The sequence below is a fragment of the Ascaphus truei genome, chromosome 14 (assembly GCF_040206685.1).
Source record: "Ascaphus truei isolate aAscTru1 chromosome 14, aAscTru1.hap1, whole genome shotgun sequence".
Taxonomy (NCBI): Eukaryota; Metazoa; Chordata; class Amphibia; order Anura; family Ascaphidae; genus Ascaphus; species Ascaphus truei.
The window spans coordinates 55,731,779-55,748,889 of NC_134496.1; the positions used below are offsets into that span (position 1 = coordinate 55,731,779).

The 17,111-nt window shown below is 42.3% G+C and overlaps 1 protein-coding gene across 2 annotated transcripts in view; it reads left to right on the forward strand.

Moving 5' to 3' along the window:
* Positions 1–393: 393 nt before the first annotated feature.
* Positions 394–17,111, forward strand: part of LOC142466194 (IgGFc-binding protein-like) — a 108,032-nt gene continuing 91,314 nt past the window's right edge. For both annotated transcript variants that reach the window (XM_075571054.1, XM_075571055.1), the window contains exons 1-8: positions 394–537; positions 3,378–3,436; positions 5,407–5,559; positions 6,876–7,138; positions 10,387–10,468; positions 10,907–10,969; positions 13,152–13,214; positions 13,897–14,141. In XM_075571054.1, coding sequence (XP_075427169.1) covers positions 470–537; positions 3,378–3,436; positions 5,407–5,559; positions 6,876–7,138; positions 10,387–10,468; positions 10,907–10,969; positions 13,152–13,214; positions 13,897–14,141 — 996 coding nt within the window. In that variant the 5' untranslated portion in view covers positions 394–469. The remainder of the gene's footprint in view (positions 538–3,377; positions 3,437–5,406; positions 5,560–6,875; positions 7,139–10,386; positions 10,469–10,906; positions 10,970–13,151; positions 13,215–13,896; positions 14,142–17,111) is intronic.

A 17,111-nucleotide genomic window follows, 5' to 3' on the forward strand; every position in this document is an offset into this window, starting at 1 on the left:
TTTGTATAGACATAGTAGTGAGACCAATGACATTAAAATGTGTCTGTTATCCTGGAAAGAAGGGAAATCTCATAGAACCAGCCACTGTCACTCGAAGTCACTATACTATACAGAGCTTGCATGAATTGCATGTCACACTAATCAAGCAGGGAGTTGGGGGTGAGATTAATGACTGAACAGAAGGAGAAGAAGATAATATGCAAAAGGACAAAATCTACAAGTGAAATCAGTGTCACCATGAGAACCAAAGTCTCTCAAACAGAGATCATTTTCTATGCAAACTAGGGGAATACACTTTTTCCACCTTCCATAAATACCTGAGATTTTTTTTATTACCACCTCCTCCCTCTTATCATGAAATGTAAGAGACTGTAGAGTCTCCTCATTCTCATTCCTTAGCTGCAGGAGAAGGTCACTGGCGGAGTCACCATGCTGCTTATCTGACATTGAAGCTGTTTGAACTCCAGATATGGGGAACCATCACCACCTTCCATTCCTTTTCTGTTTGTTTTACTTATTTGTTCTCAATACTGAAGGGTAAGTACTTTTATGGCTTAGTTTGATTTGCTTAGTTAATATAAGAAATTGCTAGGTTGTATAACATCTCATTAGGATTAATATGTAAATAATGTTCAGCGCTATATATTTAAAAATAAACTCAAAAGTAATATATATAGATTTGACATATTTTACATACAGTAGGTATTCAAAATGAAAATTCTAATCTGTAACAATGTGTTAGTTTCGATACCTTATTGCTACTAAATTCTTGGTTAATGTAAGCCTGTAATTCTGTCATTTTAATTAGATTAACATAAAAGGCTAGTTTCCATTAGAAACATGCTGGTGTGAGGACCTTGGCGTCCTTAACTAGAGAAGAGCCATCATGCAGTAACATGTGACCGGGCGCTAAAACAAAGCGCAGAGTGTACGAGTCCATTGCTTTTCTATGTACTTCTAAATAATAGCAAAGATGGAAGGATTGCACCATTAATGCAGCTGTTCCAAAATAATATGCAAAGGTCTGAATCAGTCCTAAATATCATTTCACGTTTAATCTTCTAGGATATGGGAATCCCAAATGTATAATGGTTCATTCAAATAATTTGACCTAATTATCTTTCAATTCTAAGAGATGAAACTATGGTAAGGACTCAGTGATTGGTTACTTACTGTACTGTATGTGAGTTTAAGACTTTAAAGGCAACTAGAATATAAAACAGGCAAATACTTACTATATGCTGGATAATGTATACTTGGGCCACCCCTTTATTTTTAAGAATTTTCCATACTTTTACTGTTCCCTGCAGCATTTGGCAGCCTTTAAACTTAAGCCTGGCTTAATGACTTGGAGAGCCAGAAGGCCGTTCCCATTTCTCATGCTTTTGGACCAGTCCAATTAATATAAATATATATGTGTGTGTGTGTGTGTGTGTGTCAAGAGGAGTCCTACGGACCAAATGTATACAATAAAGGACAGAAAAGCCCAGTGCTACATCCAATGTGACAAAAATACACAGTGGAATACTTATATATTCTCTTGAATAGCCAGCCCATTTTGAACCAGCCCAGCCTGTCAGCAAACACACACACGACTTTCCCCATCGTTGGGAAGCCCAAGGGGACTCTTCTCTTTTCTATGGGCTGGATTGTAGGGATATCACCATTTATTTAACCCCCATAACCTGAGGGTGTAATATAATATACAAGCAGGTACACATCATGTTTTTGTGACACTTACTAGTCTTGTGTATATTTAACAAACATGTCATCTTTTCTATCGGTCATTAGTCTACGTGTTACTTTACATCACATTAAATTATATGGATAATAATCCACTCATGTCTTGTAATATACAGGAATACCCCGGTTTAAGGACACTCACTTTAAGTACACTCGTGAGTAAGGACATATCGCCCAATAGGCAAACGGCAGCTCACGCATGCGCCTGTCAGCACGTCCTGAACAGCAATACCGGCTCCCTACCTGTACCAAAGCTGTACGCAAGCGGGAGACTATAGAGCCTGTTACAAATGCGTTATTTACATCAGTTATGCACGTATATGACGATTGCAGTACAGTACATGCATCGATAAGTGGGGAAAAGGTAGTGCTTCACTTTAAGTACATTTTCGCTTTACATACATGCTCCGGTCCCATTGCGTACGTTAAAGCGGGGTATGCCTGTAGTAAATATTGGAATGCAGGGGCATGTAAATCTGTGAATCTGTGTACATAATATTCCTGCATCATACTCACTTAGATTGTCAGCTCTCCGGGGCAGGGAATCCCTTTCCTATTGTTACTTTCATGTCCGAAGCGCTTATTCCCAGTACGTGTTATAATATTATGTCGCGTGTATTAATGCTGGGAAGCGCTATATAAATAAAGATATATAGATATACATACATCATATAAGAAAGATATATTGCAAGTCCAGGACCCAGGAATCCGACACTCAGACCCTGTTAGTGGGAAAAGTCCTAAATGCATTTTAATTCGTTCCAATGCTACAAATACAACAATATGACTGAATCTCACTCATTAATAGTATCAGTAGCCTTATAGATTTCAACGGAATCTTACTCATTGAAGCCTGATTGAAGTCATAACTGGACATTACCTAAAACAAGAACGGGCGTCTTGTTATAACAATTTACTCGACAGAAAGGGAAGTCTCTGTCTCAGGGATAATAAAAGTGTATAGGTGCAGTGTATAGGTGCAGTGTGTAGGTGCAGTGTATTTCTCACTAACACTTCCTGCAACAAGTATTTTGTTCCTTCTATAGAAAATCTTACTGTCCCGTTATATAGCATCTGACCTAAAGGAGATTATTTGGTAATCGCAGTCTAATTAATAACGCCCCAAATGTGAATCTCTAATTGCCACAGATAAAAATGTTTTACCCCCCAGTGGAATATAAACTCATGTTCTCGGTGGGAGTAAAACGATAATGAATGTACAGTATGTGTAACTATTTATTACTTTGTATCAAATATTTTCAGAATAATAATTTACAGGAGCAGTTCCTCTTCACAATATGTATTGTAACTGCAATAATATCCCCTCAATCTCGCTGTGCATTCTCCTCCCTCTTAAACCCTTTTCATCATTTGAGGTCTGTTCGATATGTTTGGAAATGTAGGCCTGGAAGCCTGACTACTAGGAAAACCCCAATTACAGAGATTAAAGAATATAAAACACATAGATGGGCCTGAGTTATAAGGCAATGTAACTACTGGGTCGTTACGTTATGAAGTACGTGATCAAGATAATAATGGGGATACACAGATTGTTGGGAGGAAAAGTAACCCCGTTGTGTTGTCTCATCATAGCGCAGAATACAAGCGCTGAACATAATGTCTTCTCTTTACAGAGTGAATCAAAAGCACATACCTGTACAACATGGCTTCAATGTCTGGAATCCCAGAGCAGGTAACTAATTATTATTTCAACACATTTAGCTGCTAGAAAATGTTAGTGGCAGAGGTGAAGTTAGCGGATTTACTAAACGAGCATTATTAAACTTAGCAGCTATTATGCCAGTGTGGCCTATAGACGTGCATATCTATTGGAAGTCCAGACGCCAACGTGTCTGCATTTTTTCCCCCTTCGATTTCTTGCAAATCAAGTTGTCAATTCTCTAAGCCACATAATTAGCAACCTTTTACACACAGATTGCCACGCTGCTAGCCATTTCCCCACACATACGATTCACAGAACTGGGAAGAGGATAGAAAGGAGTCATGTGACCTGCTACATTTGCTTCTGACTCTTGGGCGTGGGGTGTAAAGAAACCAAAGCACCAGAGGAGATAGAGTAAGAGAGAGATTTTGGGACAGTTTTGGTGTGATTATATTATTGATAATTCCGGCATTAAGTGAATAGCAACTTTAGGACTTTCGCAAACTGGCGATTTGTTTGGCAAATTCAAAATCGCCATTTACTAAGTGTGACTCCGTGTATGGCGAATCGCCTGCCCATGTAAGCCGCTGATTTTCGATGTAACCGACGGGCCGCTCTTGCTGGGTGAGCTGATGTCAAAGGCTTGCACATCTCTAGTCTGTACTTTGCTTCTTTAACAGAAGCACATGCTGGGGGTATTGGAAGGTATTGGAAGGTATTGGTAGGTATTGGTAGGTATTGGTAGAGATTGGAATGTATTGGTAGGTTTTGGAAGGTTTTGGAAGGTTTTGGAAGGTATTGGTAGATATTGGATGGTATTGGTAGATATTGGAAGGTATTGGTAGGTATTGCAAGGGTTTGAAAGATATTGGAATGTATTGGAAGGCATTGATAAGTATTGGAAGGTATTGGAATGTATTGGAAGGTATTGGAATGTATTGGAAGGTATTGGTAGATATTGGAAGGTATTGGTAGATATTGGAAGGTATTGGTAGATATTGGAAGGTATTGGTAGATATTGGAAGGTATTGGTAGGTATTGCAAGGGTTTGAAAGGTATTGGAATGTATTGGAAGGCATTGATAAGTATTAGCAGGTATTGGAAGGTATTGGAATGTATTGGAAGGTTTTGGTAGGTATTGGAAGGTATTGGAAGGTATAGGTAGATATTGGAAGGTATTGGTAGGTATTGCAAGGGTTTGAAAGGTATTGGAATGTATTGGAAGGCATTGATAAGTATTGGAAGGTGTTGGAGGGTATTAGCAGGTATTGGAAGGTATTATGCAATAATAATGCAATATAATAAAAAATACACCACCAATGAATAAAAGCATAAACTTAAAAAACAGTCATCAAGAGAAGAGAGGATACCCAGCGGTCCCAAAAATACACATTAGTCAAAAAAGAAAAGTGCATTTTCATAATAAAATGTTTAGACACGAAAATTCAACATGAAATGTTACAAATGTTACAAAACAATGTCAGTCTTTATTTAAAAAGATCCCATGAACCCACGGGAAAACTCTCAAAACAGAGGAGTTAGAGAAAAGCAAGATCGCTCAGAGCTCCACAGGACACATCAGTCTCTTTTTGGAGTATTTAAATCGGAAAATAGCAATATTGTGAATACAGTGTAAGCCCTTATGCACATATACGGATAGTTATAGGGAAGGGAACAGGATGGAAGAATAAGCAAAGTTGTTCTAAAAAACGAAAATTACTTATCAATAGAAAACCTGGACACGGGGAGTCAGATAAACAGTGCATAGAACAGGTTCTTCTCTCTAATATCGAGATATATAGGGGGCAAAGATTTGCAAGTCAAAAAGTCCATTCTTCTGGCCCATTAGCACAAATCCTATAAAAATGGGAATTAAAAAAAACAATGAAATGGGAAGATTGCTGCTTTAATCGTTTATGAATGTATTAAAGTAATACAGTATGTACAGCACCTCAATGCAGTCACAGACTTTTACCTGCAACTTGTCACTTTATTTTCAGAGCACATCACATACTGTGATTTTAACAACAATTCAAAGCCGCTTTGCGATTGGAATCAGCCCTGTGGAGACCAGGACCAAGGAGACTGGATAAGGGCCACACATAGCACCCCCACCAGTGGGACCGGTCCAGATGGGGATTATCCGGACAGAAGTAGGAACCGTCTCTTTCATTATTTGGTTGTGCAGTTTTATTAGCAAAGCTTTTAGTTGTACAATATAATGGTGGCAATTATTGTAATAGTCATTTAATTGCAATTCCGTGCAAGTCTAGAGCAGTGCTTCACAAAAGTTTCCATGATGCAAAAGAGGGTTTATCCTTTTTTATCCTAAATTATTAGAAAAAATGGTTTTACCCTCTGTCAAACTGACCATGCCTTACTATTTATTACAATTTGAAATGCTCTTCAACCAATATCCTTAACTTTGCCCATGCTATGAATATTCTATCTAACGCTTCTTGGCTGGCTTTAAGCAAGGCAAGGTGATCCAACGCATGCACGCAAGTGCAGCTTCACATTGTATACTTGCGCTGTTATTCGCTCCTCTGCTATCTTCCACCGAAAAAAATAATCATTTTGCTGCCAACATCTTTCAATCAAATAATCTGTTACCCGCTCCTGACTTTATCATGCTTTCACCATACATCGGCGTGTTTGTATGCAGATAATATTTGATCAACTCATAAATCTGAGATATATGGGACTATAAATCTGAGATAATTAGATCTGAGCTGGAATAAAAGAATGATAAAGCAACATAACCACAATGAAAAGGGATGTACTTTGATATTTTAACCCATTTGCAGCGAGATGTTTGCCACTAAGACACAATCTAACTAGGGGGCTGATGCAGAGAGGATAGAGAAGGGAAATAGCCCCATCTTTTGGCGAAAATACGTACCAGAAAAGCTTGTCCTGCAGAGAACATGAAGAGATTCATAAAATTCGCCACAGCAGGTTTCTTTACTTTAAAAATTGCCAAACACATGGAGAGATTGGTAAATTCGCCATGTTAAAAAAGGGTGGTATGCAGGTAGCATAGATGCACTGCAACTCGCCATTCTGCCCTATATTATAGCGAGTTCAATCTAGCCAGAAAAACTTGGCAATTTTGAATCTCATCAGAAAAATGAGGTAACGCAGCTTTCAGCATACGCCCATAACTTACTCCAATTCTGTGGCTATTTTCTTGCCGTTTTCACATTAAATAACGTTCCTCTCTGCATAAGCCCCTTAGTGTGAGTACAGTATATTGGAACAACTGAAAACTCCCTATAAGATTTACAAAGTGAAATAAGATAACCGCAAATTGGAATTCAAGATCTGCAGTTTTCCTGCACTAAAGGTTCACTAATCCTGAAACAATAACAGAGACCACTATTGTTACACCAAATTGTTACATTATTGTTACCATTCTCCACTGTGTTCCATTTACTCTGAAAATCTACATATATTTTCTTCCAAACAGGTGGTTATTATATCTATCAAGAAGCGAGTAACCTGATCCCATTTGACTCAATCAGGCTGGAGAGCCCAAGTATCGGTGTCAGTGGAGATGTATGTGTAGACTTCTGGTTCCACATGTCAGGCTCAGAAAACCTGAATGAACTCAGGGTTCTAATCAGGGAGGATACAGGCGAATCCGTGCTTTGGAGAAGAAGGGGACACCAAAGCCCTTCATGGTTATATGGCTCAGTAACGGTGTCGTTTCCAAGCGAGAAGAATATTCAGGTAAAGAGCATATGAGTGTGTGTGTGTGTGTGTGTGAGTGTGAGTGTGTGTGTGTCTGCACTGAGAGCAAACATTTATTGTGCAATAAAGGGGAAACACGCAGGAAGAAAATCGATTGAGATAAGAAATGTGCAAAGTTTAGAAGTAGGTAATAAATGATGATCAGTAATATGATGCATTTTTTATCTAGAAAACTTATAAAAAGGGAGCTGCTATGAAGCTTTCATAATATACTGTTTAGAGCCGGAAACAGCTTTCCTGGGGCCCTGGACAAGAGTTTCCATCGCCCCCCCCACCCTCGGTGGTCTTGCGAGGCCCCCCTTCTTTCTAACCTCATTCCTCTCACCCCCTCTATTCCCCCCCGCCCTTCTCACACTCCCCCCATGTATTTCTCCCCCCGCTCTCTGCTTCACTCTCTTCTCTTACACTTTTCCTCTCTCTCCCTCCCGCTTCTCTAGCTCACAATCTCTCCCCCCTGCTCTCAAACTCTCCCTCCTCTCTATCACTCAATGCCCCCCCTTCCTCTCACTCAATCCTCCACTGGCCACACACACACAACTCCCTCCCCACCTCCCCACACAATTCACCCACCCCCCACAATACCCACACACAATATCCCCTCACATGCCCCCCCCCCACAAACACAATTCCACCGTACACATTTCCACCCACCCCCCAAACCACCCCCACACACCCACCCACCACAAATAATTCCACCACACACAGATGCACACAATTTCACCCCCCCCCCACATTATCACATTATCCACACACAATTTTCAGCAGGTGGGGGAGAGGGAGGGAAAGGCCGGGAGGGTAGACCCAGCGATGACCAGCAGGGGAGGGAGACCCAGCGATGACCGGCAGGGGAGGGAGACCCAGCGATGACCAGCAGGGGAGGGAGACCCCCTGCAGAAGCAATCAGAGACTGGCAGCTGGGCCCAGCTTAGCCACCGGGCCAGAGACAGCTGTCCCCGCTCTCCCCCGTGATCGCCCTGATACTGTTCCTACTTAAACTTTAGTTTTATAGCTGTACATTTCGAGTCATTTTGGTGTTATCCATATTTTACAACAGTCGCGAGAGTGCCGGGCACGTTCCAATACAGCACCTTTTGCAAAGAGCAATTTACACAGTATTTGAGTATAATGAGATACGCTGAGAGTTTTTACACTAAAATGTAGTCTCCCATTTTCTAATTGGAAGTGTTAATTATACTAGTGCAATAGAGGTCCTTAATCTCGCCAGGCACAAGATGGCCACTCTAAATTCGCCTCAAAAATACTTCCCTACTCCCACATACTCAGCTCCATCTATGGATAGACAGAAAGTGAATCCCTGCGCTTCTCCCCTTGGGATAGCAATAAATGGGGAATATATATATATATATGGTGTAAAAATCTATAAGATAAAGGAGACTTTTGGTTTACATCCTCTGATCAAATAATGCCAAGCCTGCTAACCACGTCATGATAAGTCTCATTAGCAGGTCCCTACGCTAAATGCAAACTAATGCTATGTGAAAAAAACCCAGAAGGGGTTAATATATCCAAGCATATGCTTATATAACCTAGTGCCGTTAAAAACTGGTATATACCAGTGGAGATACTCACATGTCTGCAAATAAAGTGAATAGTGAAATACAGGGACCTCGCTGGGAGATTATATACCTAGACGAGGAGGGGCCTGGCCTCCCACAAGCTGCCCAATAAGCTCCATCTAAGGATAGGACATGCTTGCCAGGGTGGAGGTAGACTGTGATTTTAAGACCCATTAAGCTCCATTGAGTCAGGGCTCTTACCGTGGTGTTATCTAAAACTGCAATGGACAGCATGTTCCCTGAGTTAACATGGTATCCTCAAAACTAATTATATGCAAAAACAGCGTCCGTACTACATGATGTTGGCATAGGCTTAACGCCCCATTATGATCTCACAATGTGGCAATATCTTCCAATAACGTGGCCTTATGTCCGTCTTGGCGTTACTTCTATCCAGGCCCTCACATTCCTGAAGAGGAGAGGGAAATAACGCCAGGAAATAACACACACATGTTATTTAAATGATGCGTAATTTTGGCGTTACACCCGTGCAAAAACCCTATTTCACGGTCTGGATGTGTGTAACGCCAAGTTTTGCATGTCAATTATTACTAACGCCTATAACAGTTAACCATATGCTCTTTGTGAGAGAAAACATGATTTAACTTTGTTATTGTCCTCATCATCATCATCATTTATTTTTTAAGTAAATACAGGCCTCCACCTCAGGGGGCAGCGCAATACTTTACAGGCAGGTTGAGACCAGCTACAATTAAATACAGTTATTTTTATACATGAGACAGACAAGAAAAGCCATAAATTAAAAAAGGTTATAAAGTACACATTCAATTTACAGACATTTCATGGGCAGTCAGAGATATGATTATGGGCGTTATTAACATTTACAGACAGATTAAACTTGTGTTAGAAGAGGTAGGATAGGCCTGCAATGTGTTAGAGGCTCCGTCTCAAGGAGCTTACAATCTATAGGCAGGGTAAGGTGACACTGGGTAAAGGGGATGAGAGGGTTGGTGAGTGGAAGAGACAATAGAGCAGCTGTAACATTACCAAATGGCAGCAAACGGCGACACTCTTTGACTGCCCTTTGGGTGCACTTTGGGGTGGCTCAGATGTTCTGTCCCAGAGATTCTTTGTGGAAATGAAAGACACAGCACACAGTGTTGACCTTTCACAACACACTGTTAGTGTTAACGTAATGTTAGGTGAAGGTCACGTTATGTGACTTAAAGGAGCTCTGTGGATCTGGCTCAAGGGGGCAGTCCAATATGGTCACGATCGCCTGAAAACTTCCATTGACTGAAATAGGGATTGCAAATGACTGAATCTGAACATATTGAATTACTTAAAGCTTAGTAAAGAGTCACTGCAGTGTTTGGAATGAGCAAATGCATAAGGTGACTATGTCACAGTGATCATGTATTGGAACCATGATAGCACAGATTTATACTATATCTGAGCCTGTATGTCTGAGATCCCCAAGGCAGCAAACAGTAAAAAATGGCTGACAATATATATACAGTACTGTGCTATAGTAGTTAATACAGTGTAGACCAATATTTTGAATGTGCCAAAAGGTGTCTTATGGAATAACACGACTAAGCAAACATGGGCCATAGTTCATAAGCATCCAATATGAATGTTTTTTTCCTAGAATAGGGGTGAACTCTTGACCCTTCCTCTTGGTTTTAGGTGATCTTTGAAGCTATTCGGGGACTAACAGAGTACGGCGACACAGCTATTGACAATGTAGGAGTGAGAAATGGGCCATGTGGTAAGATTTTCCAGTTACTTGTCACATTTGCATTTATTAACACTGATTTAATCTCATTAAGGGATAGATCCATTGAAGCCCAATAGCACTAATGTTTTTAGAGATTAGTGATAGTTCCTCCCGCTCCCGTGCATCCCCCATTTATTTTGTAGCAGGTTTATTGATCTCATAATTCGTTTTTACTTCGGGTTTCCTAGTAACCGTTTAAAATGATTTCTGTCTAAAAGACGAGTTAATAACTGTATGATTTCTGCTTAAGTAAGAGAGCGATGAAGCCACAACGTGTGCTTTATTATTTTATATCTAAACACGACGGCCCTTATTCAATATGCTGTGAAGTCTTCGTCCCCATGCTCAGGAAAAGTTCCACTCATCTCAGACATTTTCAGCTTCAATTATCTCATTCTTTCTTTATCCATGTCGTGTCTTAATCTACAGAGTCAACGACAACCTCATCAACATTCCCAACGGAGACCAGTACTGGCACACAATGGACATCGGGTAATTTGTTTTACTACTTATTTCTGAGCACGGCACTGCTCACAGTGTGATAGAAACACAGAAACATAGAAACATTGATATCAGATTAGATCCATTTGACCCATATTTCCCTGTCTGCTGTAATAGATCAGACCCTACAGTACTTGGTCCTTCACTTTCTTTTCAGAAAGCTTAATGTCTATCTCAAGCATGTTTTAACGAACTTACTGTAATAGCCTCTTCCACGTCTATTCCATGAATCTGCCCCCCTTTCCATGAGGAAGTACTTCCTGGCACGTCCCCTGTGCTGCCCCCCTTTCCATGAGGAAGTACTTCCTGGCACTTCCCCTGTGCTGCCCCCCTTTCCATGAAGAAGTACTTCCTGGCACTTCCCCTGAGCGGCCCCCCTTTCCATGAGGAAGTACTTCCTGGCACTTCCCCTGTGCTGCCCCCCTTTCCATGAGGAAGTACTTCCTGGCACGTCCCCTGAGCGGCCCCCCTTTCCATGAGGAAGTACTTCCTGGCACTTCCCCTGTGCTGCCCCCCTTTCCATGAAGAAGTACTTCCTGGCACTTCCCCTGTGCTGCCCCCCTTTCCATGAAGAAGTACTTCCTGGCACTTCCCCTGAGTGGCCCCCCTTTCCATGAAGAAGCACTTCCTGGCACTTCCTCTGTGCTGCCCCCCTTTCCATGAAGAAGTACTTCCTGGCACGTCCCCTGAGCGGCCCCCCTTCCATGAGGAAGTACTTCCTGGCACTTCCTCTGTGCTGCCCCCCTTTCCATGAGGAAGTACTTCCTGGCACTTCCCCTGTGCTGCCCCCCTTTCCATGAAGAAGTACTTCCTGGCACGTCCCCTGAGCGGCCCCCCTTCCATGAGGAAGTACTTCCTGGCACTTCCCCTGTGCTGCCCCCCTTTCCATGAGGAAGTACTTCCTGGCACTTCCCCTGAGCGGCCCCCCTTTCCATGAAGAAGTACTTCCTGGCACTTCCCCTGTGCTGCCCCCCTTTCCATGAGGAAGTACTTCCTGGCACTTCCCCTGTGCTGCCCCCCTTTCCATGAAGAAGTACTTCCTGGCACTTCCCCTGTGCTGCCCCCTTCCATGAGGAAGTACTTCCTGGCACTTCCCCTGTGCTGCCCCCCTTTCCATGAGGAAGTACTTCCTGGCACTTCCCCTGAGCGGCCCCCCTTTCCACGAGGAAGTACTTCCTGGCACGTCCCCTGAGCGGCCCCCCTTTCCATGAGGAAGTACTTCCTGGCACTTCCCCTGAGCGGCCCCCCTTTCCATGAAAGAAGCCCTTCCTGGCACTTCCCCTGTGCTGCCCCCCTTTCCATGAGGAAGTACTTCCTGGCACTTCCCCTGTGCTGCCCCCCTTTCCATGAAGAAGTACTTCCTGGCACTTCCCCTGTGCTGCCCCCCTTTCCATGAGGAAGTACTTCCTGGCACTTCCCCTGTGCTGCCCCCCTTTCCATGAGGAAGTACTTCCTGGCACTTCCCCTGAGCGGCCCCCCTTTCCATGAGGAAGTACTTCCTGGCACTTCCCCTGTGCTGCCCCCTTTTCCATGAGGAAGTACTTCCTGGCACGTCCCCTGAGCGGCCCCCCTTTCCATGAGGAAGTACTTCCTGGCACTTCCCCTGAGCTGCTGCAATAACGGCACAAAAATAGAAACCACTTTTACAAATAAAAAACTCGATTCTAACAATTTTTCAGCCATAACATTTTAATAAAGGTGTAAACATGGTTATTGCTCTCGCTGGTGCGTTGTGCCGAGATATTCTGCGTTATCGCTGCCATTGCATCCTATGGGAAATTTGTGATATTCTGCTTTATCAGTTAGTAAAATAAATCTGGCTACATCTCTAAGTAAAGGTATGTGGGTGTGTAGCACACCAAAACAGTGCAAATAAATGCAAAAAATGCGATATTTGCGCACAATGCCGGAGCTCCTGGTTCAAGGATGGCCTATCTGCATCAATCCAAGTATTATACAGCAACAGGACAGATGATCCAGGGCTCCACGGGGTTTTTAGCAAAATAATTTATTCATAATACACAACATTTCGGCCTCACTTAGGCCTTTGTCAAGTGACTGGTAATGCATCTTTCCTGTTGCTACATCTGTAAGTAGACAGTCGCATGGTCTCCAAATGATGCACCTTTTGTCAATAATCTCTCTGTTCTCTTTTATATTTGTTATACTGTAGTTTCAAGTACAACAACTCAAACTCTTCCAACTGCTACTGGAACACCAAGCACAGTATTAACAGGTAATGTATAGCTTCGGATATTGATAATCTCTACAACTGTTAATTCCTTAATGTTACAACCTGATCTCTTTTTACCAGAATAAACGGGATAAAGACGTTTTTGTAATATAAGGGCGAAGCCAGGTTCCATTTTTGACGTATTATCGAGTACATCTTAATGCTATCAGTTTTTCTGTAAACTAATACACACTGGCCTCAGCAAATAACGTGTGCATCTCTAACATTTATTTATTTATAAAATGTGTTACCAGGAAGTAATACATTGAGAGTTACCGCTTGTTTTCAAACGTAGAGTTATGATGACAGATACATGGTTACAATAAGTGAGCAAGGTTATACATGATATACAAGGCATTGCATGCACAGTAAGAGATAATGCCAGCCATCCTGTTCCACTTTATGAGTGCAAATGATAAAACACTGAATGCATTTGTATACAGAAGCCACAGTAAATAAGCTTGACACCCCCTGAAGAGCTTGGCTATGCTGTGCCATTGTCTTATTTGCTGTGGCTGAAGATACAGTATATATATACACATGTATATATAAGCGCATAGCAGCAGGGCTCGCTCGGTGTAGGCGCTATGCAAGACATTGAGATAGATGTATACAATTACGGGTGGACATAATAAGATATTGGTGAGTATGTTGGGATTTCATGTTTATTTGCCTTTGTACCCAGGAGCGACCTGCAGTGGTTATGGCGATCCCCATTACTTCACATTTGATGACTATCCTCATACGTTCATGGGGAACTGCACCTATACACTCACAAAGCTATGTGAAACCAGCAGCACTTTGCCATATTTCAATGTGGAAGTTGGACATGAGTATAGAGGAGGAAATACACATGTTTCATACGTCAAGCAAGTAACAATAGATGTTTATAACTACAGGATCACTCTAGAGAAGAACAGAGGTGTGAAGGTAAGTGTAAAAGAAAATGTATGTGCAAGCAACTGGGAGTCATTGCAATGAGACGTAGACCAACTGGGAGACATTGCAATGAGACATAGACCAACTGGGAGACATTGCAATGAGACATAGACCAACTGGGAGTCATTGCAATGAGACATAGACAGGTTGGGAGTAATTACAATGAGACATAGACAGGCTGGGAGTCATTGCAATGAGACATAGACAGGCTGGGAGTCATTGCAATGAGACATAGACAGGCTGGGAGTCATTACAATGAGACATAGACAGGCTGGGAGTCATTACAATGAGACATAGACAGGCTGGGAGTCATTACAATGAGACATAGACAGGCTGGGAGTCATTACAATGAGACATAGACCAACTGGGAGTCATTGCAATGACACGTAGACCAACTGGGAGTCATTGCAATGACACGTAGACCAACTGGGAGACATTGCAATGAGACATAGATCAACCGGGAGTCATTGCAATGAGACATAGACCAACTGGGAGTCATTGCAATGAGACATAGACCAACTGGGAGTCATTGCAATGAGACATAGACCAACTGGGAGTCATTGCAATGAGACATAGACCAACTGGGAGTCATTGCAATGAGACATAGACCAACTGGGAGTCATTGCAATGAGACATAGACCAACTGGGAGACATTGCAATGAGACATAGACCAACTGGGAGTCATTGCAATGAGACGTAGATAGGCTGGGAGTATGTATGTATGTATGTATGTATGTATGTATGTATGTATGTATGTATGTATGTATGTATGAATGTCTTTATTTTTATAGAGCCAAAAGTGTGCTCAGCGCTTCCCAAATAATACAGTACAGTGAATTTAAAAAATACAGTAAGTGCAGCAAAATCAGACAATGGGAAAGGAAATCCCTGCCCCGAAGAGCTTACAATCTAAGAGGTTTGAGGGGAAACTTACAGAGACAGCATTTGAGGGAATAAGTGCTGTAGATGGCTGTGCTTGGCCACAATGGGTGGTATAAGTGACTGTGGCTCAATAGCCATGAGTGCAGGCTATTGGGATGCTTGATTTGTGGGGCGAGTTTTCAGGTTAGTCAGTGTTAAATGAAAAGGTTAACACCATTTACAGGGGAAGAGATGGCAGGGAGGCGTGGGTGAGATCAGGTGTGTATGTCTGCTTCAGGCTTAGGGGAGATCCCCAGCAGCAGGAAGGAGTAGATAGAGGGTGAGAATAGAGGATTTGTGGGGCTGATTTTTATTGAGGGTTGTTGGGAGAGAGGTGTATAAATAATGGTGCAGTGGGGAGTGGGGAAGTTGGAGAGAACAGGGACATTCACAAAAGAGTGAGGGAACAGTAAACAGAAAAAGCAATACAGTAGGGAGGGCATAGTGAGATACAGGAGGAGAGACTTCCCTGTTATTGGAGGATAGGAAGAGTACAAAGAATCACAGCTATTAGAAAGTAAAGTACTCACAGTTGTAAAGTTGTTGTTCAGAGTCCACATCTTCCTCCAATCTTCACCTCCAATTTCAACTCCAAGATTAACTCCACACACTTAAATGTTACACTTTGATGTTACACACAGCCATATGGCTCACAGCCAAGGTATCCTGCCTTACGTATTCTAAAACACAGTCACATTGACTAACAATTAAGGGAGGAGTCTGCCTAATCAACTCCTCACAGACACATTGTAATGCAACATAGACAGACAGTAGCTGCAGATTCCAGTCGATAATACTTGAATTGATTGAACTTAAATGGAAATTGATGCGCCCATGACTCTGTGATTACCTGCATCTCACTATACGGAATAGGGTGCAGGGAAGTGCAGATAGGTAAAAGGAAGTGCATGGAAATGCAGAGAGGTGGAAGGAGTGCAGGGAAGTGCAGGGAAGTGCAGAGAGGTAAAAGGAAGTGCAGGGAAGTGCAGAGAGGTAAAAGGAAGTGCAGGGAAATGCAGAGAGGTGGAAGGGGGCGCAGGGAAGTGCAGAGAGGTAAAAGGAAGTGCAGGGAAATGCAGAGAGGTGGAAGGGGGCGGAGGGAAGTGCAGAGAGGTAAAAGGAAGTGCAGGAAAATGCAGAGAGGTGGAAGGGGGCGCAGGGAAGTGCAGAGAGGTAAAGAAAGTGCAGGGAAATGCAGGGAAGTGCAGAGAGGTAAAAGAAAGTGCAGGGAAATGCAGAGAGGTGGAAGGGGGTGCAGGGAAGTGCAGAGAGGTAAAAGGAAGTGCAGGGAAATGCAGGGAAGTGCAGAGAGGTAAAAGGAAGTGCAGGGAAATGCAGAGAGGCGCAGGGAAGTGCAGAGAGGTAAAAGGAAGTGCAGGGAAGTGCAGAGAGGTAAAAGGAAGTGCAGGGAAATGCAGAGAGGTGGAAGGGGGCGCAGGGAAGTGCAGAGAGGTAAAGGAAAGTGCAGGGAAATGCAGAGGCGGAAGGGGGGGCAGGAAAGTGCAGAGGCGCAGGAAGGCTGCCAGGTGGATCTTGGTAGTCTTGGTTCTAATTTCCTTTACTGTTAAATGGTCCTTTCATAAGATTGCACACTGTGGCTACCCGGGCGAGATTACCCGAATTTCACATTAAATACAAATCACAGATTGCAGTATGTCTTTACGGAAACTGTTTTTATTTAATGTAAAGATATCATTTAACTTTGTTTTTAAGTAAGGTGAAATCTACAATAAAACAGCGATCGCATTAAGTGTTAGTGGCTCTGACTGAAAGAATTTCCACATTTCTTAAACATTGTGCCAAAATTCAACAGTATTTTAGGAAGATGTAAACAACTTTTATGCAGCTAAAAGAAAACGGAGGATTTGAAAATTATTATTGTTATTATTTTTTTAAATAAATCCCCTTTTCTTCAATATGAAGGTAGAACCGTATATGTGTCAGTAATGGAATAGTGGTACTCGGGGTTTGCAAATATAAACGTATGTCACTAATCATTACCTTCTAATAAAATCATACCTTGACCACTGACTTAAAGGA